The following is a 20,437-nucleotide window of genomic DNA, read 5'->3' as shown; positions in this document are numbered from 1 at the left end:
TATGAATGAACAGGGACCCAATCATGATTGCATTATCATTTACTTGTCTAACTTTTCTGTAACAGCAAAGATAAGGGCCAGAAGGAGTAAGACCCTGGTGGTTTAAGAAAAACCATCCAACAATTGGAAATAAGGAGAAACGTGGACTACATTAACCTTAAAAGTCATGCTAGAGTGGAGGGGAAGAATGAAGGGGGGGGGAATCGGAGGGGGAGATGAACCATGAGAGACCATGGACTCTGAAAAACAAACTGAGGGTTCTGGAGGGGAGGGGGGTGGGAGGATGGGTTAGCCTGGTGATGGGTATTAAAGAGGGCACATTCTGCATGGAGCACTGGGTGTTATGCACAAATAATGAATCATGGAACACTACATCAAAAACTAATGATGTAATGTATGGTGATTAACATAACAATTAAAAAAAGAATGTTCACAGCAGTTTAGTTCATTAATAGAAACTGATACAAAACAAATATCCATCAATAAAAGAATAATACAGTTAAAAAAAAAAAAAAAAGTCATGCTAGAGCACTAACAAGTCCCCCTAGCAAATAGGGATTACCTGTGGGCCAACCTAGCCAGCTGCCTGCATTTTTACGGTCTGTAAGCTTTTAGGTTTTTAAATGGTTATATAAGTACCTACATACTATCCTCGATTTTGCCTTTTGCTCACAGAGCCAAATATTTACTATCTGGCCCTTGAAGGCACACTTTGCTGACCCCTAAAATGCAGCAACTTTGTCTGATTTACCATTTGCTCTTGGTGATGGTGTTTTACAACTCCTGAGAGTTAGAAGGTATTGTATAGAAAATGGGTAAGACAAAATGATGGTACTTCCTGTTTCCTATTTAGCATGACGTCCTTGTTTCGTCATTCTGCTTTGTTCTCTGGCTATACAGAATTCCCATTTTCAGAGCCTCTTTAGACAGATTTGTCATCCTAGTGATTCCCTTATTAATGAGTGAAATAAAACTTTGATATACGCTCACTACCTATTTGTATGAAAATTATGTTTTTTCACATTTTAAGGATTATTCTTTGATAAGGGTTGGGCGAGGCTGGGTGAGGAAGGGATGGGTAGGGCTGGTGGATCCCAGGCCTGGGCAACACTGGATATGAGGTGGGAGAACCTCCACTGTTGTGCAGTCTGCTTCTGATCTCCTGTTTCTCCCAAGAAGGTCGTAAGGGAAGGGCAAGGGGTGAGACACACAGTAAGTGTTGCTGTATTTGGCCATTCTGGTTGGGAAAAGGTTAAAATTATAGGATGCCCTCTCTGTTTTCCAAGCATAGATTCTTGGGATTCTCTCCCAGAGACAAAGCTGGGTATTTATTCCTGGCACATGGTACTTCCTGCAGCCGCCCCTTTTCTCTCTAAAGTTTTCCCCTTTTAATTCTCTTTCAGGGAGAGTTTTCTCAACAGGTTGGACCAGTACCAATGAGTTCAAGCAAACACTGGCAAGATCAAACATGAATCAGGGAGGTTTCTTGTATTTGCTAGATGACCTTCTGGAATTTTCTGGAATTTTGATTCTAAGTGCCCCTCAGACCTCTTTTACTCCGTGCTGGGGGCTGGGCACTGCTGTACATCAGCCCAAGCCTTAGACACTAGGAAACGCTATGCCAGCAATTGAGCCAGGGGCTGTGTAAACTGGAATTCGAGTCCAAGGAACCTGAAGTAATTATCTTCATTTGGGGTCCAGGGACCTGAGAGGCAACACGATCATTGGTTGCACTCGTTGGTTGTACTAGGAGGACATTTTAATCAGCCTGCCTGTCAATCACCATGACAGCTTACACTCCAATTTACTACCAAAAAGAGAAAATCTGGATCAGTCAAGTCACATTGAAAACCTAGGAGCAAAATAGCTGTCATATTCTAGATTAAAGGAAAAAAAAAAGGAAGAATACTACTGAAAATCATCTGTATTTGTTCTCTCAATTTATCTTAAAATCTGGACACCCATTTTTTTCTATGATCACAATACTAATATTGTGCATGTTCCCCCAAACTAAAATTATACAGGAGAACTCAGGCTAGAAACACTTTATTGTATCTATAGATTTTTGGTTGTTTTTTGTTTTGTTTTGTTTGTTTTTTGAATAGTGTTTTAAAATTCAGGTTCAAGAAGTTTTATAAGATAAGCAGATTAATAGATGTAAGAAGTTCATTACCTCTGTTGAGAAGCAATGGTGGTGAGTGTTTTAGGGTTGGGGCTGTCCCTGCCTGGACTGGAACAGGATGTGAACAGGGAGGAGGAGTGGTGGATAGTGTGAGGATGAAGTGGGGTGTGCAGGTCTGTCGTCGGGGTGGGTGCCTGACTGCTGCTCGCTCTTGGGTGGCCGCCTCTCCGTCCTCCGCCGCCACCACCCTCCCAATGGCAGCTCGCCCTGCGGCCACCGACATGTGTGTGCCTGGCATCCTGCCGCTCCAGCTCTGGTGCGGATGAAGTTTCTCCAGGACGAAGCTCTACTCAGGCTCCCCTGAAATTCTCAATTTGGCCTCCACTTTTGAGCTTCAGCGTTCCCCTCTTCATTGTCCAATTTTAGCAAGAAGAATTTCTTCTTAGTAAGTTCCGTCCACTGCCCTCCACCCTGCTCTTTCGCTATAAATTCCCACTTGCCCATGCTGTACTTGGAGCTAAGTCCACTCTTCCCCTACGTCAGGACTCCACTGCAGTGGTCCCTACACCCATGGAGATGGCCCTCCTTGAATAAGGTCTTCCTTGCCATCGTGCCAAGTGTCACTGAATTCTTTTTTTTTTTTTTTTTTTGGTACTGGCCATCTTGTTGGCTGCTCAGCCCTCGCCACCACCAACCACCAGTGCGGGAGACCAGCCCAGAGGGGCTAGAGTTCTCTACATTAATCTCTAGCCCTAAAATTCTCTCTTGCCTTCAGACACTAGGTCTCAATGAAATGGGATTTAAAGGAAAATTCAGTGCTTTCTTCATTATGCCTCAGTGATTCCCAAACTCAGAAATTTGCAGCTAAATGTGGCACATCAGAAAGTGCTCATTACACAGTCTTTTTTGAATGAAACAGGCAGAGGTCTGATCGTTCTGATCCATCTTTGGCCATCCTGCAAGTTCTTTTGGGTAGGGAGTGACTTCCATGTATTCATGTGTTATATGATGGTGGATGAATGTCTATTGTTTTGGATTAAGCATGTAGAAGATGGTCAAGGTCTGATAATCAACCACTTGCTGGTTACTTGGGCAAGTCTACCCTTTGCCTTTGGGGAAATAACTAAACCAGGATCTCTAGGGGGGCAGTGAGGAGCTCACCTCTACTCCCTGCCTGTTTGTACCTTCTTCCTTCCCCACCCCCTATTGATTGGAAGGAATGCTTTTGGGGGCAGGTTGGCACAGTGCCTTTCTCAGTAAATAGGAACCCTTTTAGGTATTGGATTTATCTATTTTGATATATATAGAGTAATCTGTAAAGTTACATTGTTATATATTTTTAACTTTTATAAAATCCTTATTTGCTTTCTAATTCTGCTGTCCTTAAATTCTTTGGTTCAGGCTTTACTTACGTCCTAGCTGGCTCACTACAGCCATCTCTTGGCAGACCTCATCCATCCATCCATCCATCCATCCAACCATCCATCCATTATTCTGTGAGTTTTCAATGTATCAGAAATTCAGTATCTAGTAAGAAATAGCGTAAGGTAATGTCCCCGGCTGTCCCATGTGCTCTGGCCTCCCCTGTTGTTCTACCATTAAAAGAATAAATTGCCCATGTACCCCACAGTACACGAGGCAGTCTGGAGGCATTTCTGGGATAGCTCCGTATAAATTTGGCTCCAGCAGGGAGTGAAACCAAAGTTAACAGCATTTCGTTTTGGTTGCTTTTGGCTTCTTAGAGGAAAAGCTACATAGTCAAACCAGTCCCAGGAAATAAGCATAATTTCAGTTCCAGCCTCCACACAAATACCCTGTCAGGGTACTTTTTATTGTTCTCAAGGGTACCCTATGCAGATCACAAATTACTAATCAAGTTAATAACGACAACGTTACAATACTAACTACCAGTATTCCTTAGTCGACTACGATGTGTCCAACGGTATGCTGGGTGTTGCAAACATTCTTTCGGTTAATCCTCACAACTGTTTACTATCACCATTTTCCAGTTGTGGAAATTGAGTGCTGTTGTTAGCGCATGGGATTCACATTCAAGACTATGGCCCCCCAAAGTCATTGCTATGCTGCGTTTCCTTCCGGCATCACCAGGGTCCCCTCTGCATCTCTGGCAATGGGACACCAGCTTGCGGTTGTCAGTTTCTAAGGCACTACTTAAGTGGTACCTCCATTGAGAAGCCCGTCTTCATGTCAGCACACCGGTGTTCTCCCCTGTCTCAACCTGGCTCCTGATGCTGACCTTCTCATGTTGTTGGATGGGTCTCTAAGTCGCCTGTCAGCTCTCCAAAGGAGGAAGGAAGGGAGGAGATTGGACCCTCACCTCTGTTATGCTGTCCAAGTTTTGTAGACGTCCCTGTTCATTGCTTTCAGTTGACTGAAGAAATTGGTCTCCTGATCCTAACTGGCAGGCACCCTCTGGTTCCTTCTCAGTTCTGAGGTGGTTTTCAGGGGAAGAGGCAGTCTATTACTAGCATTTAGGAGGTCTTTGATTTTTTTACGGGGTCCTCAGGGCTTTCTTAGCTGCCCCTGTTCAGAGGTAAGTACTCCCGGACTTAGTGCCTAAGGGTGATCTGTCTTTTTAATGAGCCTGTTTACTGAAATAGGAGGCAATTTTCTTAAAGTTGCTCAAAGTTCTGCTCTGTCAAAAATAAGTGTTTCCCAACTGAGTCTCTTTGTTTGCATTTTGCCCAAGGCCTTTTCCCTCTGCCTTCATTGTTAGTCCACAGAAACCCAGAGAGGATGTTAAAGATTCACTTCACTAATTCATAGCCAATTAGGAAGCTTTGTTTTGAACCCGACTAGAAGGTCTCCTTGGCAGTAGATTTGGAGCCTTGCCCCTCGGCACCCTGGGGAATTTATTGGTTAGGAAACAGAATTTGATTGTAATGGTGGCAACGGTTCCTTTGATTGGTTAGAAAACAGAATTTTGAAAGTAATGGTGGCAACGGTTCCTAATTTGGGCGTAGCTGGTTAGAATGGTACACATAGTGTTTTATTATCAGAACGATATTTGCTTTCTATTATGTAGCTTTGGACTAACCTCCATTATCTTTAAAAGTTTTCACCTCTAACACTTCTCTGTTTTAACCTGCACACGGAAGCTGATCTAGGGTGTACAAATGGGAAGGGACATTATTTTCTTCTTTCTTTGGTGATGGTGCAGTGGCTTTTTTTCCAAGTTTGGATTGTGGTCTAATGGTTAGTTTTCTTTCCTCAGGACACTGTTTTGTTTCATCCTGAATTGGTTATTAGGAGGCAATTCTGATAGTTAACTATGACTGGAAGGTTTCTTAGGTAGAAACCCTCCAGGTTGTTGCAGTTTGCTAAAAAAGTGCTTCTGACTTCTAGCAGAATGCAAATTAGCTTGGCTGTGGGGAACATTAAAAAATAACAACAACAAAAACAATCTCTTAAGGCACAGCAAAAGTTGTGTTCTGAGGGTGAAATTAAAGCTCCCAGATTGTGAAGCATGAGGTGTGTTTGTTCTCTGCTTTTTGATGTAGGAAAACTTTAACCTGCGTGGTTTAGGACCCTACCTTTCTAATAAGGTGATCCATTAGCTTCCAAAATGTTATTTATTTAACAAGTGGGATTTTAATTTGATTTTTGTGGCCTCAAAGTTGAACCGTTTGCTAAACAAACAAACAAAACCAAAAAAACTCTCACAATTTTCTGGGTTGGATTTTTTACCTGGTTCAATGTCAAGAGAGTAGCTGTCTATCTCCAGGTCAAGTCGTTGGGCTGCAGCAGAACGAAAATCCTCCAAGACCCCTTGCACAGCCTTGGTGAGGTTATAGGGCACCGACTTAGCAAACCTCATTTTGCTATTCACGATCACACTCCCATTTCTGAAGTTAAGTATTTCAAGTTGCTTAAATCCTGTAAGATTGGAGCGTAGATAGGGAACCAGCTGCAAAATAAAAGATGGTTTACCCTTAACTGTGTTCTAAGTGCTCAGCTGCTGCTAATTCCATTTATACTCACTTCTCATTATCTGAGGCATAAATTTCAGTTCCTTTTTGATTGTCTTTATTTTTGTGTTTGGATTTAATGTGAAAGCAGAACATGACTATTTAATGATCTATTTGCACTGATTATGTCCCATATTTCCACCTTTCTATTTGTGTATTGAGATGGATGGGCAGTGATTTTCTTCATGATGAATTGTGAGAACAGAGGATTTTTTAAAATCTAGGCCAATGTTATCAGCAAAGCAGGAATGCCAGGTTCAGTTATTTAAAAAAAAAAAAAAATTCAAACAAATAAAAACATGTTCCAAACTGAGCCCAGGAGCAGACTGACCTCCGCCTGTATAAATGGGACATCTCTTTGGAAGCAACCAATTGAAATGACCTATTGAAGTAACAGCTTACACATCAGCTTGTCTGTCTACGCAGAACACGTTTCATGGTCAATGCATAGGCTGCGCAATGGAAACAGCAGGGAACTGGCAGTCAGGGGACTTGGGTGTCAGTTCTGGAACTGTCCCCAGCTAGCTGTGTGACCTTCATCAAACCATTTATCCATTGTATTGTACCTCAGCGCCCTTATCTGAATTGTAAGGAAGAAGAAAAAGTGGTTCCCTAAGGACCTTTTCCAAATTGTAATTTAATAATCTCAAAAGTCTGCCCACGGGCATTGTGCTTCAGAGTCCTACAGCTGCGTATTGTGAGCCACCGCCTCCCCTGAGATCCCTTTTCAGAAATGTCTGAAACTCAGCAGTGTCTGCCTTGTTCTTGGCGCTGAAAGTTAACCCCTTCTTTAATAAACTGAAACCTATGAACACAGAGTACACAGATGCAAGCTACAATCTCCCAGGCTTAGCCCAGGTCTACTTTTTCTTGTCCCTGTCCCCACCCCACCAGAATTTTGACTCTAATCTTGCCCACATGCCAATAGCTCCCCCCTCCCACAGGTTATTGTAAAAATAAAATGAAATTTTATACAAAGTGTGGAACTTCTCAGTCTACTCTCAGTACTCTCCTACTTACATTGACTGGGCTCATTTTTTGCATCTTAGCATTGCATTGGCCTCTGGTGCGAATTCCCTGTCTTTAGTATGCAGATGATTAGCTGCTCCCTTCTCCCAAATCCATTTTCTTCTTCACAGGAAAGAGGCTGCCTCGCTAGAAACCACATTTCTCAGCCTCCCTTGCAGCAAGATATGGCCATGTGCTAGTTCCCATCAACATAATATGAGTGGAAGAGATGTGGGCAACTTTGGTATCACTCACTTTCTTATGAAACTGCTTGCCCTGGGCTTCCTCTCTTGCCCCTTCTCACAAATGGAAACAGGGATTTACCCATGACTCAGCTTTGTGTGAATGAGCAGACACCATTGGGGTTGTCAGAGTTATAAGACAGAGGAAATGTGAGTCTCTGGATGACATTGTAGAGCAGAACTGCCCTACCCATCAAGTTGAAGAGAAATAAACTTGTATCTTATTTAAGTTACTATATATATTTTTTTGAAGTATAGTTGACATACAATGTTATATCAGTTTCAGGTGTACAACATAGTGATTCAACAAGTCTATCTATCTGTTATGCTACACTCACCAAAGTGTAGCTACCATCTGTCACCATATTTAAGTTACTATATTTTTGATCTCTTCATTATGGAAGTTCAGCATGTACCCTAATTAATACACCTGAGCTAGGTGCACTGGGACTCTGTTCCCTGAGATTGTCCCGGTATCTACTCACCTCACCTTACTGGGGTGGGGGTACATTGCACAAAGTCTTCCTTTAAAGTTCACTTGAAGACCTTGGTTTTTATGTGGTTTTAATGTGCATAATGATTTAATTTATATGAAGCTTACAAATATTTTTTCTGTTATTTTCAGAAATTCTAGGATTTTTGTATTGTGTACTTGACTTTAATTGGCTGTGACTGCACACAGGTATCACATGGTTGAGCATTTCTTATTATATGTGTGTTTCTTATTGTACATGTAGAAACAAAATAAACATGTGAGTTTTGGGGGTATTGTATAATTAAAGATATATGCCATCATGATCTTCATCTCATTTTCTATGTTAGGGATGAGGGATGATATGCCATTTAGCTATTTTTTAGTTTTACAAGAACTTAAGGGGAACTAAGAAAGGAGTCCTTACACTTGAACTCTCGGCCTCATCTGTTCTGGACCCTTCGAGTTTTGAATCCTTCTATCTGATGGCTAGAAAACAGCCTGTGGCATTATAACTTAGGGAAAGGTTGCTCATACTGCTTTTAAATTCCACATTCAGTACTTGAGTGGCTATGTATTATTCCTGGGAAAACTACATTAGGAATAACTATAATGAAAAGATCTTAAGGATAAGATCTCATGGGGCTGGGTGGCAGGGTCTGCCTGGAGTGTCCACCGCAGAACTCACTTGCTTATTGGATCTGAATCCATCCCCACACTTTAGCTGAATACCTTCAGCAACAGCTATGTCAGAGGCTTGTCTCTTCCAACGTTCATTGCTCAAGACAGCCAGTGACGATATTATAAAGTAACAAGAAAAAAAGAAAGGACACGCAGGGAACTGGAAGCAGTGCTTACTCACCAGCTGTATGAATTGTTGCTCCAGAGCTTGGTACTCCAGAGAGCTCTTGTTGAACAGGTTGTTGGAGAAGGGCATGTTAGCGACTCGCAGACTGAAGAAGACTACCAGTTCTTGGCCCTTGGCGGCAACGGTCATAGAGTTAGTGGTGATGTACTGTAAAGCTGGGTTGGGAGTGGTAGTCTCCAAGAAATGACCTGGGGTAGAAACATCCACACTGAGTCTTGGTACCTCAGAGGAGGCAGGAGTGTTAGTTAGATCCACTATGTCTAAGTCTCTCACAATATCTTGACTGCCTGAAGATGCAGTTGAATGTGAAATTTCCAGAGCTGACTGGCTGATGGCAGAATAGCCATCCGTGGGGATGGTTAGTTCTGGGATTAGTACTGTCTGGTTAACGGGCATTATGTCTGTGGCACTTTAATCAGTCAGAGAGAAGATGCTGGATGCAGTAAAGAAAGGTAGAGTGTCTGATAGTGAAGCAGAGGCCTTAGCAGGTGAAGACCAAGAACTGTCTGTGGAAAAAGCTTCTGAGACCAGTTAATTTTGTCCAGGTATTTTCCCCAAAGAAGAGAAAGCAAAAAAGGAAATCCAAAGTTAGACTTAAAACAATGCACTTGCATTGATTGTTTTAATGTCATATTTTTAAAGAAGAAGAAATTGGTATAGAAAGGATAGGCAGTCTTGTGTCCAAATCTGTACTCACTTTATTCAGGCCCAAGTATTTCCAGATAGACGAGACTAAAAGACCACCAGTAACCTAAAATTTCTGCTTAGCCAGAAACAACACACCTACGGACCAGATGGTAAAAACTGACTAGGTCACCAGGTGGTGCCAAAACACAGATGGCATTAGAATAGATTTGTATCCCACATTGCCACCTGGAACTCCCAGCCAATTAGCTATGCAGATTGGGCCCAGAAATTTTATTCACCTTCCAATCATGCAAGCCTGCATTTTATGCATTTGGATTTTTTGGATCCGAGTTATCACATTTTGGTAGTTTTACCACTTAAAATTTAAATTATGCTTTTCCAAAATTGGATAATCTGACTGAATAACTTGCCAATTTGCAAAATGATTTTGAGAAAGTAAAGGTGTGAGTGACACATATAATTTGAACTTTATATTGGCCATACAACTTGTTAAATATTTGATAGTATTTAAGTGTTTTCTTACTTTTACATGAGAATAACTTGATAATTTCTACTGCCACTTTGCATTTCTTCCTTGGGTAAGAACACATCAAACTTCTAAAGTCTATTCTCTTTTTGGTACAAAATTAAAATCAGTAAGTATTTATGAACTAAGAAAGTGGTTATATGAGACTTTCAGATAAAGAGATTGGCGGGTTATTAAAATATTCCAATAAACCTAAATCCAGAGCCACTGACAATATTTAAGGCATTAGGTAGATCAAAACAAGGAGCTTTCTGTGATTACTTCAGTGGCATTTTGGCAAATATGTGGGAAAGCTGGGTTGAAATCCGAATGCTAAGCATGATGAATGGACTGTCTGGATGCAGATATAATCTTTGGACTCTCAGTCAGCTAATTTACTAGAGTGCAATCACCCAAACTGAAACTCCAAGTGATAAACAGCTCTGAAAGGTGGAATCATATTACTTTTATTAGTTTCTTAAAGTAAAACCTGCTTGTTGGTGAACGTACACAGCTTTCAGAGAAGTACCCTCCTTTCTCGCACCTGAGGAGAATGCCTGGGCATGTTCGCCCATAGTTATTCAACTGTCAGAAATGATGTTTTCTAACATCCACGATCTCTCTGGATATACACCCATAGTTTTATTCAAGTCTTCATTGCCATGGGCTGAGTGTTTTCTATCTTCCCCAAATGCATACTTTGAAGCCCTAATCTCCAATGTGACAGTATTTGGAGGTGGGTCTTTGGGAGGTAATTAGGCCATGAAGGTGATCCAGCATGAATGGGATTAGTGCTCCTATAAGAGGAGACACAGAGATGATCTCTCCTTCTGCTATGTGAGGATACAGCAAGAAGGCATCCTTCTGCAAACCATAAAGAAGTGCCTCACCAGGGACCAGATCAGCTGGTAGCTTGATCTTGGGCTTCCCAGACTCCAGAACTGTGAAAAATAAATTCCTATTTTTTAAGCCCCCCCACTCAATGGTATTTTGTTACAGCAGCCTGAGCTGACTAAGACATCCATAGAATGATCTGGGATGAATAAATGAAAAGGTTGCAAGTACTATCAGTGATTTGATTTGACTTCTTTGTGTCATGGGGAAATGCCTATGAACCTATGTTCCTATGATGTGGTCTTTCTGCTCCTCCAGATGATAAGGGTCTGGGAAGAAGCACAATGACAGATATCTTCATTCTGCTCCTGGGCCAGCATCTTATTACTCACACTTTTGTTACTAGATAGACTTTAGCCAGATTAAAATAGTCTGCTGCCTTAATGTCATCAACCAAAAAAAGTGAATTTCTAACTCCTTCCCTTTGTGGCATTTTAACATTAATCTTTTACATTCAAAATAAACCTAACAAAGTTCTTTCACTGATAGAACAGTTGGCTATTTAAATGTAGGGTTGCTATGGATGTCTGGGTAGCTCAGTCGGTTAAGCATCTGCCTTTGGCTCAGGTCATGATCCCAGGGTTCTGGGATTAAGCCCTGCATTGGGCTCCCTGCTCCGAGGGAAGCCTGCTTCTCCCTCTGCCTACCACTCCCCCTGCTTGTTCTCTTGCTCTCCCTCTGGCAAATAAATAAATGAAATCTTTAAAAAAAAATAAATGTAGGGTTGCTAGATAAAGTGCAGGATTCTCATTGGAAAATACACTAAAAAATTGTTAGTTGTTTATCTGAAATTCAAATTTAGCTGGGCACCTGGTATTTTTCTTTGTTGAATCTAGCAGTCCTATTTAAGTGTGGTTTTAAAAGACTCTATTCTCTCTTGGTTTGAGATTAAAACTATTAAGGCTATGGCTAATTCTTTTGAAATAAAAATATTGTCAAACCTCATCACTACTTCTAAATGTATTTTAAACAATTATGTTTTCATTTGATGTTTACGTAAAAATTAGACATGTCATCGACACAGGCCATTTCAACGTTAAGTTTTTTACACTGCAACAGAGAAGTCAAGCACTAAAAGCCAAGGGCATTTATTTTATCATGTGGTATACAAAATGAGCAGATTCAAAATAACTTGACTTTTAGCTGTTACGTTACAGTGTGTGTGGGGTTCCTGTGAGGGTGTGGGGTGTGCTTCTATGTCAGTGTGCATGGTGGGGTGCTGGTTAGAACTCCAGCTACTGGGTGTAGAAGAAATGGCTAGTTTGGCCACTTTCTGGGCAGGAGACCTATCCAAAAGCAAAGGCCACAGATAAAATGGTCTGAACCAAAGTATATGAATTCAGGTTTAGCTGAAACCCATGGTGAAGATGCTGGTAATGGGTGAAGATGGGCACAGTTGGGGCAGCCAGAAGCCCTACTAGTAGCTAAAGGAAGGCAAAGCAGAAGATAAGCAAGGTGTGAGGGACAAGTACAGATGAAAGAATATTTTAAATGCTTCTAGAAAAAGATACACACACTTGTCATAAAAATCAAGTGGTCATCTATTTTATGTTTAAAAATCTAAGAAGAGATTCCACAATCTCTTTTAAATATTCAAGTGGCATGACCAACAAATTGCTTAATTCTATATCAATCAAATCCATTCTTATTTATCATAACAAGAAAATTATTACTTTCCTTTTTGGCATAGTATAGAGATATGAAATAAGTGTTTATTATACATTCATTCAACAAATAAATATTGATAGCCTACTATGTGCCAAGCACTGTTTCAGGTGCTGGAATATATCAGTGAACAAAACAGATGAAAGTTCTGACCCCAAGGAATTTACTGTCTAATGGAGGAAGACAGAAAGTAAACAAATAAACAATGGGAAATATACAGTATACCAAGTTGTGATAAGTGCTGTAGAAATAAAGTAAAGTGGGAAATGGGGTGAGAATGTTGGGTTGGCAACTTATGTAGAGTGATCACTGAGAATATAATATTTGAGCAAGACCTGAAGGAGGCAAGAGAGTTCAGCCATGCAGCAAATGCAAATGAGAAAGCCAAAGGAAGAAGGGTGTCTTTCATGTTTCAGTAACAGATGGCTGGGAGGGCAGCATGGCTAGAATGGAGTTCTATACTATCAATCAAGTGTGAGGGTGACAAAAGATATTTTTAAACACTCAAAGTCTCAAAAATTTCCTCCTAGGCATCCCTTTCTAGGATGTTTTCACCTAAAATGATGGTAAACCAAGAAATAGGAAGAAATGGGATACTGAAAAAAACTTAGGGAAATCCCCTGAGGTGGTCAAGAGGTCTTTCAGAGAGATAGGTACTGCAGAGACAAGTATATAGAATGCTTGTATCATCAAACCCTCTGCCACTGTGGTAAATTGTTTAACTTGACGAAACTACTGGAGGATGTTCTCTACAAGACAAGAGAGTAAATCCAGAGAGAGAAAGCCTGAGATCTAGGGATCAGGGAATCCAACTCAGTAGAAAGGCCAAGGAAATTCTAAGGATGTTAGCAGAGGAGAGTCCCAGGTTACAGCTGTCCAAAAGGCTTAGAGAGTAGCAATCTAGAGAGAAAGAAAAGAAGGTCTCTGAAAATTGGAAGTGATAAGTTACCTGATGTGGAAAAGTATGTTGGAAAAGTCAATGGAAAGTTTGGGAATAGTTATTAAATACAAAGAAATGAAGCAAATAAAAAAATCAAAGAAAACATTAACTCTAGGAAAACAGAAAGGAAACATAGAGCAAATAGATCAGCTGTGAATATATAATATAAATCCTGAATATTGATTTAATAATAGTTATCACCATTTTGGGAAGATGGTGGAAGCAGAAGAATGGTATTGTAGAAACATAGACCTTTATTTACAATAACAGAAAGACAATAAATGATATATAAAACTGATGACTCAAAAAATACATATTATTTAAAATTACAGGAAGAGTAAATGCCAGAAGAAATAGCTAACTGAGTTAAGAGACTAGTTTTGGTAAATGGGATTGCACAGTGGGGAGGTGTGAGATAGCAAAATGCTGTATTTGTCAGAACACTTTAATGTGACTTGACTTAAAGAAACTGATAAACATAAGTAAGTATTTCCCTGAGTTCTGTGAGCCATTATAGCAAATTATGAAATTGAGAAGGGGCTTGTGGGAACCCCAATTTATTTTTTATTTTTCTAAATTTTATTTCTTTTAGTAAAAATTGTATATATTTAAGGTATAGAACATGATTTGACATACATATACATAGTGAAATGATTGCAACAGTCATGTTAATTAACATATTTCCTCACATAGTTACCGTCTTTTTCTTTGTGACAAGAACACTTGAAATCTCCTGCAGTATTCAATACAGTATTATTAACTGCAGTCATCATGCTATACATTAATCTCTAGATGTATTCATCCTATATAACTGCAACTTTATATCCTTTGATAAATATCTTCCCATTTCCCCCAGGTCCTTGCCCCTGGTAACCACCAATATGCTCTCTGCTTCTAGGTATTTGAATTTTTAAGATTCCACATATAAGTACGATCATGCCGTTTTTTCTTTGTGGCTTATTTCACTCAGCGTAATGTCCTCCAGGTTCATCCATGTTGTTGTAAATGGCAGAATCTCCTTTTTTAAAGCTGAATAATATTCCACTGCAGATACACACACACACACACACACACACACACACACACACACATATCACAATTTCTTTAACCATTCATCCATTGACAGACACTTACAGCTAGTTGATCAGAAGTACAAGTGATAAGTGATAGCTTGGGACTTGTGACTGGCACCTAAAGTGGGGGGCAAGTCTTGTGGAGCTGAGCGCTTAATTTAGGGGTCTGCACCAACTCTGGCTAGTTAGTGTTATATTGAATTTTTCGATATCCAGATGATGTCTGGAGAGTTGGAGAACTGGTTGACATTGAAAACCCCTCCATACATTTGATGTTAGAAGTATTGTGAATAGAGAAATAGTTTTCCTTTTAGTAGCTAAGCCCTCAGGAACTTTGGCACCCATGAGCCCTTCTGAAAATAATTCTCTCATGATATATTCCAGCCAACTCAAAGATAAAATAGAGAACTCAGGAATGTAGAAGCTGTAGTAGAAGGTTTGAGAGTGAGACTTAAATCCACTTAAATATGGAAATCTGCCCAAGAAGCCATAAAAGTTGTGACTACAGAACCAATTTTAAACTTATGAAATGTGACAATTGTAAAATACTCACCAAACTACCAAAACTGGGATGTGGGCGAGTGAAGATGGCTGGATTATGAGTGTTTTGATAAATTTATCTTTCATAGCAGTACATCAAAAATGCCTAGTGTTGATACATATAGTATAAATGGTAATAACTCCAAATTAATGTTTTAGGTAATTTTTCTTTAGGGATTTCTTAAGAATGAATATGTCATTAGGTAAGGAAATATTTATCTGAAATCCAGCAATTTCTTGCATGTCATTTCAGTTTCTTTTTCTTCTATTAAAGTCAAGTAAAATTAAATGCAGTCCATTTTATTAGGATGACATTGCAGAAAAATTCCACTTTTGTAAAAGTACTTCTATCTATCCTTTTATCTTTTTAATTATACTGAGAGATATTTGAAATGATAGGTATCATTTAGTTATTTCTGAGTGGCAAAATTTTAGCATTGTTATTCACTTCTTTCTTTCTTTCTTTTTTTTTTTTGGTAGTTTTCTCCATCCTTTAACATTTTATTTTATTTTTTGAGAGAGAGAGAGTGCACGCATGTGGGGGGGGGTGGGGCAGAGAGAGAGAGAATTTTTTTTAAACTTTTATTTTTATTTATTTTTAATTTTTTATTTAAATTCAATTTAGTTAACATATAGTGTATTATTAGTTTCAGGGGTAGAATATCAGTTGCATATAACACCCAGTGCTCATTGTATCAAGTGCTCTCCTTAATGCTCATCACCCAGTTATCCCACATCCCCCCATCCACCAGAGAGAGAGAATCTTAAGCAGGCTCCATGCCCAGCATGGAGCCCAATGCAGGGATCGATCTCATGACCCTGAAATCATGACCTGAGCCAAAATCAAGAGTCTGATGCTTAACTGACTGAGCCACCCAGGTGCCCCTGGTAATTACTATTTTTAAAAAGCCTACCGTTTAGTCATTCAATATAAATATACACTTACTGTTTTTCTCATTGATATAGATATTTTGTAAACCTCAGATAAAAAAATACAGCTTCATGGTTATCTGGAGTAAATGCAAAATTTCAAATGTATCTGTATTTTAAGTAAAAGTCTTGAGCAGAGCCACCAAAGAAGCAAAATACTTTACTATCAATTCCTTATTGTTATTAATAATGTTAAATAACATCTGGATTAAAATTGAAGCTGGTAAGAATCTTAAGTTGTAAACCCTGGGGAACTTTGTTGTGTTTTCTTACTGTTTTAGTTAGATGTTTCTATGAGGTTATGCCTCAAAGTCTAGCCTTAGAATCTTGGGAGGCAGGATTGAGGATGGGATAGGAGGAAACTAATATTTATTTGGCACCTGTTATGTTTTAGGTACTATACAGGGATATTTTAAAAAAATTCTCCATTTACTTTAAGCCATTTTATATTTTCCCAACTGATGATACACTCTGCATTTGCTACTTGATGTGAATTATTGGAGTCTTCAAGTATCTGACTAATTATGGCTTCTCAAATGATTTAACGGGGTAATTAAGAGAGGTAGCCCAAGGCTACAAAGATGAGTGTCCCCTCAACCAGTGGTCATCATTAGAATGAAATATCCATGTCTATGTATTCTAGCATGAGGCATTCTTCTTCCCAAATTATCAACAAAGGCACTTTTTTTGCAGTTTGGTTTATTACACTTTTCCCTCACTTAAAAAAATGCTGAATGTGAGAGTTCTTATTAGACTTAAACTCTGCCTTATATAATATAAAAACTACAGATCTCAGAGCTGCAACACACCTGATTACTTTCTTTCTTCACTGTGAGTAACATATCTCTAATAACTTTCAATTTAAAATCAGACCTATACAAGGAAATTTTGAGGATGCATTTGGAAAAATAGCCCATCTAATTCTTTCCCTCATTTGTTGGTGGCCTTAATAAAATTTTTGATTGTCTGCTCTGAAGAAATAAACATTTTGGGACAAATGAAGTAATTGTTACATGGATATGACATGCAGTGATGCTGTAGCTTTTAATAGCATGCTCATAATTCAATTCTGAATGGCTTCTGAATTATTTATTCCAAGATTATTGAAGAAGTTGTTTTTCTAGCTCTGGCTTGCAAAGTGAAATAATCAATATTTTTCTCTCTATTAATAACTTCATATGTATCTAAGGAAATAATAAAGATTAAGATAAAATAAAATGTGAATTTGGGAATGTGGAAAGCACACAAAATATTACATGGTCATTGATGACCCTCACTTTCTATTATTCATATCCCTGTATAGTCCCTCTTATATGCATAGAAGTGACCTCTACAGAATGCTATGGAGGTAATGATTAAAAGGTTCTGGTACCCAATTTCAATGAGAAGGGAGTTTCTCCACACCACCAACCACACCACCAGCTGGGTATAACACAATTCAACTCAATTCTGACACCATCTATAACTACCTGGAGATAGCACCAGATTCCACATGTTAAGGGCTCAGCCCCACATGACTGTCCTCCATTTCAGATGCTATCTGTAAGCCCAGATTGTTACCTGTGCTTCTAACCCACTTGCTACATATTAGAGGCTCCCACAAACCCCTCCCCGGGTTTAATGTCCTACAGTGGCTCACAGAACTCAGGAAACCCATTTACTCACTAAATTATCAATTTATTACAAAGGATATTAAAGGATACAAATCAAGAGCCACATGAAGAGATATACACGACCAGGTCCTAAACAAAGGAGCTTCTGTCCTTGTGGAGTTTGGAGCCCAGCATGGTGGCATGTGGAAGCTTTCTGGCTCCCCAACCTGGAAGCTCTCCAAACCCTCTCCTTTGGGGTTTTTAAGGAGGCTTCACTACATAGACATGATCGATTAAATCACTGGCCACTGGTGATTGATTCAATGCCCAGTCCCTCTTTCCTCCCCAGAAATCAGGGGGTGGACTGAAATTTTCACCCCTTTATTCATGATTAGTTCCCCTGGCAACCAGCCCTCATCCTTAAGTGCCAAAAATCAACTCATCAACATAAACCTAGTTGTGGTGAATAGGGCTTGATATGAACAAGATCCCCATTTCACCTTTATGTCTCCGAAGTGATTTCAAGAACTGAGGACAAGAAGCCAAATATTATAAGAAGAGATGCTCCCATTGCCCTTATCGCTCAAAATATTCCAAGGGTTTTGGGAGCTGCAAGCCAGGGACTGTGGATGAAGACTAAATACATATGAGAAATGTTTTGGTTATCCGAATAACCAAATATATATTTCCTGTAAATCACTATATTGCAACGATGTATGATTATGAGGCTAGGTCATAAAAGATGTTACTTCTTCTGCCTTTCTCTCCTGAATCAATTGTCCTGGAGGGAATCAGCTGCCATGTTGTGAGGACACTCAATCAGCCATGTGGAGAGGCCCACATGAAGAAGAACTGAAGCCTTCCTGTACCTAATTTGCCAGCTGTGTAAGTCACCTTGGAAGTAGCTCCATCAGCCCCTGTCAAGTCTCTAGAGGACTGTAGTTTTAGTCTCAGGAATGACCCTAAGCCTGAACTACCCAGCTACATCATTCCTTGATTTCTGACCTACAGAAACTGGGAGAGATAATAAATGCTTGTTGTTGCTTTAAGCCACTAAGTTGTGGCGTAATTTTCTTTGCAGCAATAGGTAATCAATACACACAGAAACCCTTAAAGACCTGAAATTGCAGGATTGTAGTTCTACCAATCTCTGACTCTGGCTTTTATCAGAATACCACAAAGAATGTTGCTTTTGGTTTAGAACAATTATTTTTAAACATGCCTTTCTTATTTTATAGGAATGCATCATAATTTACATAAGATAGGCTGAAAGATTATATCAGTATTCTGATCTGCTTTGGAGACATTAGATTCCAACCTATTGATAGGGAAGCTTTTAGAACAGGGTATGGGTTTGTATTTATGATATGAAGAGGGGAAGAATGAGTAGAAAAGACAGAGAAAAGACAGATTATACATTCAGGAACATGGTTTCTAAGATTGGTTTTGCCACTCTGAATTGCATTTACCTAATCTAGGTTGCAAAAGGCAGCCTCCATGCCAATCAATCAACTCAGTACCCCCTTTTTCTAACAAATACTTTGTAATGCCACCTGTATGACCCTGAAGTGACCTTAATCAAGAATATAACCTAGCTAATATGCATTTCCAAAAAAGTCAATGCATTGTTCAAACTGTGACATAAAGGAGAAATAAAAGGAAAATAATTTATAATAATGCAATATGTATTTCAAAAGGCATTACAACACCATAAGACACAATAAAGCAGTTAGAAGCTTGTACTTACATGTAAATATCTATAAATACCACTGGGTTCCACAGCTACAAAGACAGACTGATTCAGCTGTTACACTGGCAACATAAATACCATGATCACCACTGTCATAAGAAAAATGATTTTCTAAAATGATGGTTAACACTTAGTAAAGTTCAAACAAAACAAAAATACTATATCCCCTTAATTTATGTATTAGTTGCATTCCTAGAAAAGTCAGGTTAAATTAAAATTTTGCAACATATACTTTGCAAATCATACTTATGTGAAAAAAGAAGTGTCAGGAAAGGGATGTGAACCACTTAAGTGTCTTATTTAGTGTAACTGCCACATTATCTGATTTATATATAGGGGCCTGTGCCTTTTATTGCTTTGTAATCTGTTAGTTGCAGGATACCTATAGTAATGCAAATTATTGTTGTCTATAGAAAGGCAAAGGATTTTCATCAGGTGGAACAGAATTGCTTATTTCCCTGTGTATAGTAACCAATTTTGCATACACTGGTAAATTTATTTCCTCATTTTTTTTTTTTTTTGGAAAGGGCACCCAGATTTGAACCATCCTCATTTTTAATTGCTGATCATGTGTTTGAATTCTCTTTCAAACTGGTCATAGCATCTTGTTTCCCCATTAGTTAATTTGTTAGGCACCATCTTTGACACATGTTCATTTTATAAATGTGTAAGAGTCATGATTTTACTTTTTAATAAAATTTTACTTTAACAGGAGATAAGGTCTAGGCTTAGAAATTAATAGGGTTTTTTCACATACATGAACGTCTAGCAAGATAAACAAAAGTCTTGTTGGAAGCTGATGAATTCTTTGTGGTTTAGTATTGTCCTCAAATTCTAGAATTTCTCTTCCCACTAAATATTAGCGATGCCCTTCCATTATTGCAGCACTAAAAATTGCCCTTCCTCCCCAAATTTACAAAACATATCCTACAGGGCTGTACTGTGACCCATTGAGAATTTCTGCTGACAATGTTGAACTTTAACTTGAGCTTTATCAGAAAATGGCTATGGTTAAGGATGCCTCATCCCAACCCTTTTGCTTTCTGAAATCTCCCCACCATCTTTTGCTCTGGGAAAGGACTAACTGCAAAGAATCGCCTTTCCTTATAGGACTTAGGTAAGACTTGTTGTCTACTCTTTCCCATGACTCCCATAAGCCTTACAGATGACTCCCTGGTTTACCTGCCTCTTTAAAACTC

The 20,437-nt window shown here is 39.1% G+C and overlaps 1 protein-coding gene and 1 long non-coding RNA gene across 2 annotated transcripts in view; one reads left to right on the top strand and one right to left on the bottom strand.

Moving 5' to 3' along the window:
- Window positions 1–20,437, bottom strand: part of IMPG1 (interphotoreceptor matrix proteoglycan 1) — a 125,120-nt gene that overhangs the window by 18,759 nt on the left and 85,924 nt on the right. Inside the window, 2 exon segments of the mRNA XM_036085614.2 lie at window positions 5,831–6,050; window positions 8,696–9,207. Of these exon segments, the coding sequence (XP_035941507.1) occupies window positions 5,831–6,050; window positions 8,696–9,207 (732 nt within the window).
- LOC118531531 (uncharacterized) overlaps window positions 1–20,437 on the top strand; it is a 63,352-nt gene that overhangs the window by 3,580 nt on the left and 39,335 nt on the right. The gene's annotated exons all lie outside the window — the stretch shown is intronic.

This window comes from Halichoerus grypus, chromosome 9 (genome assembly GCF_964656455.1).
Source record: "Halichoerus grypus chromosome 9, mHalGry1.hap1.1, whole genome shotgun sequence".
Lineage (NCBI taxonomy): Eukaryota > Metazoa > Chordata > Mammalia > Carnivora > Phocidae > Halichoerus > Halichoerus grypus.
This window is presented reverse-complemented; position numbering and strand designations above follow the sequence as displayed.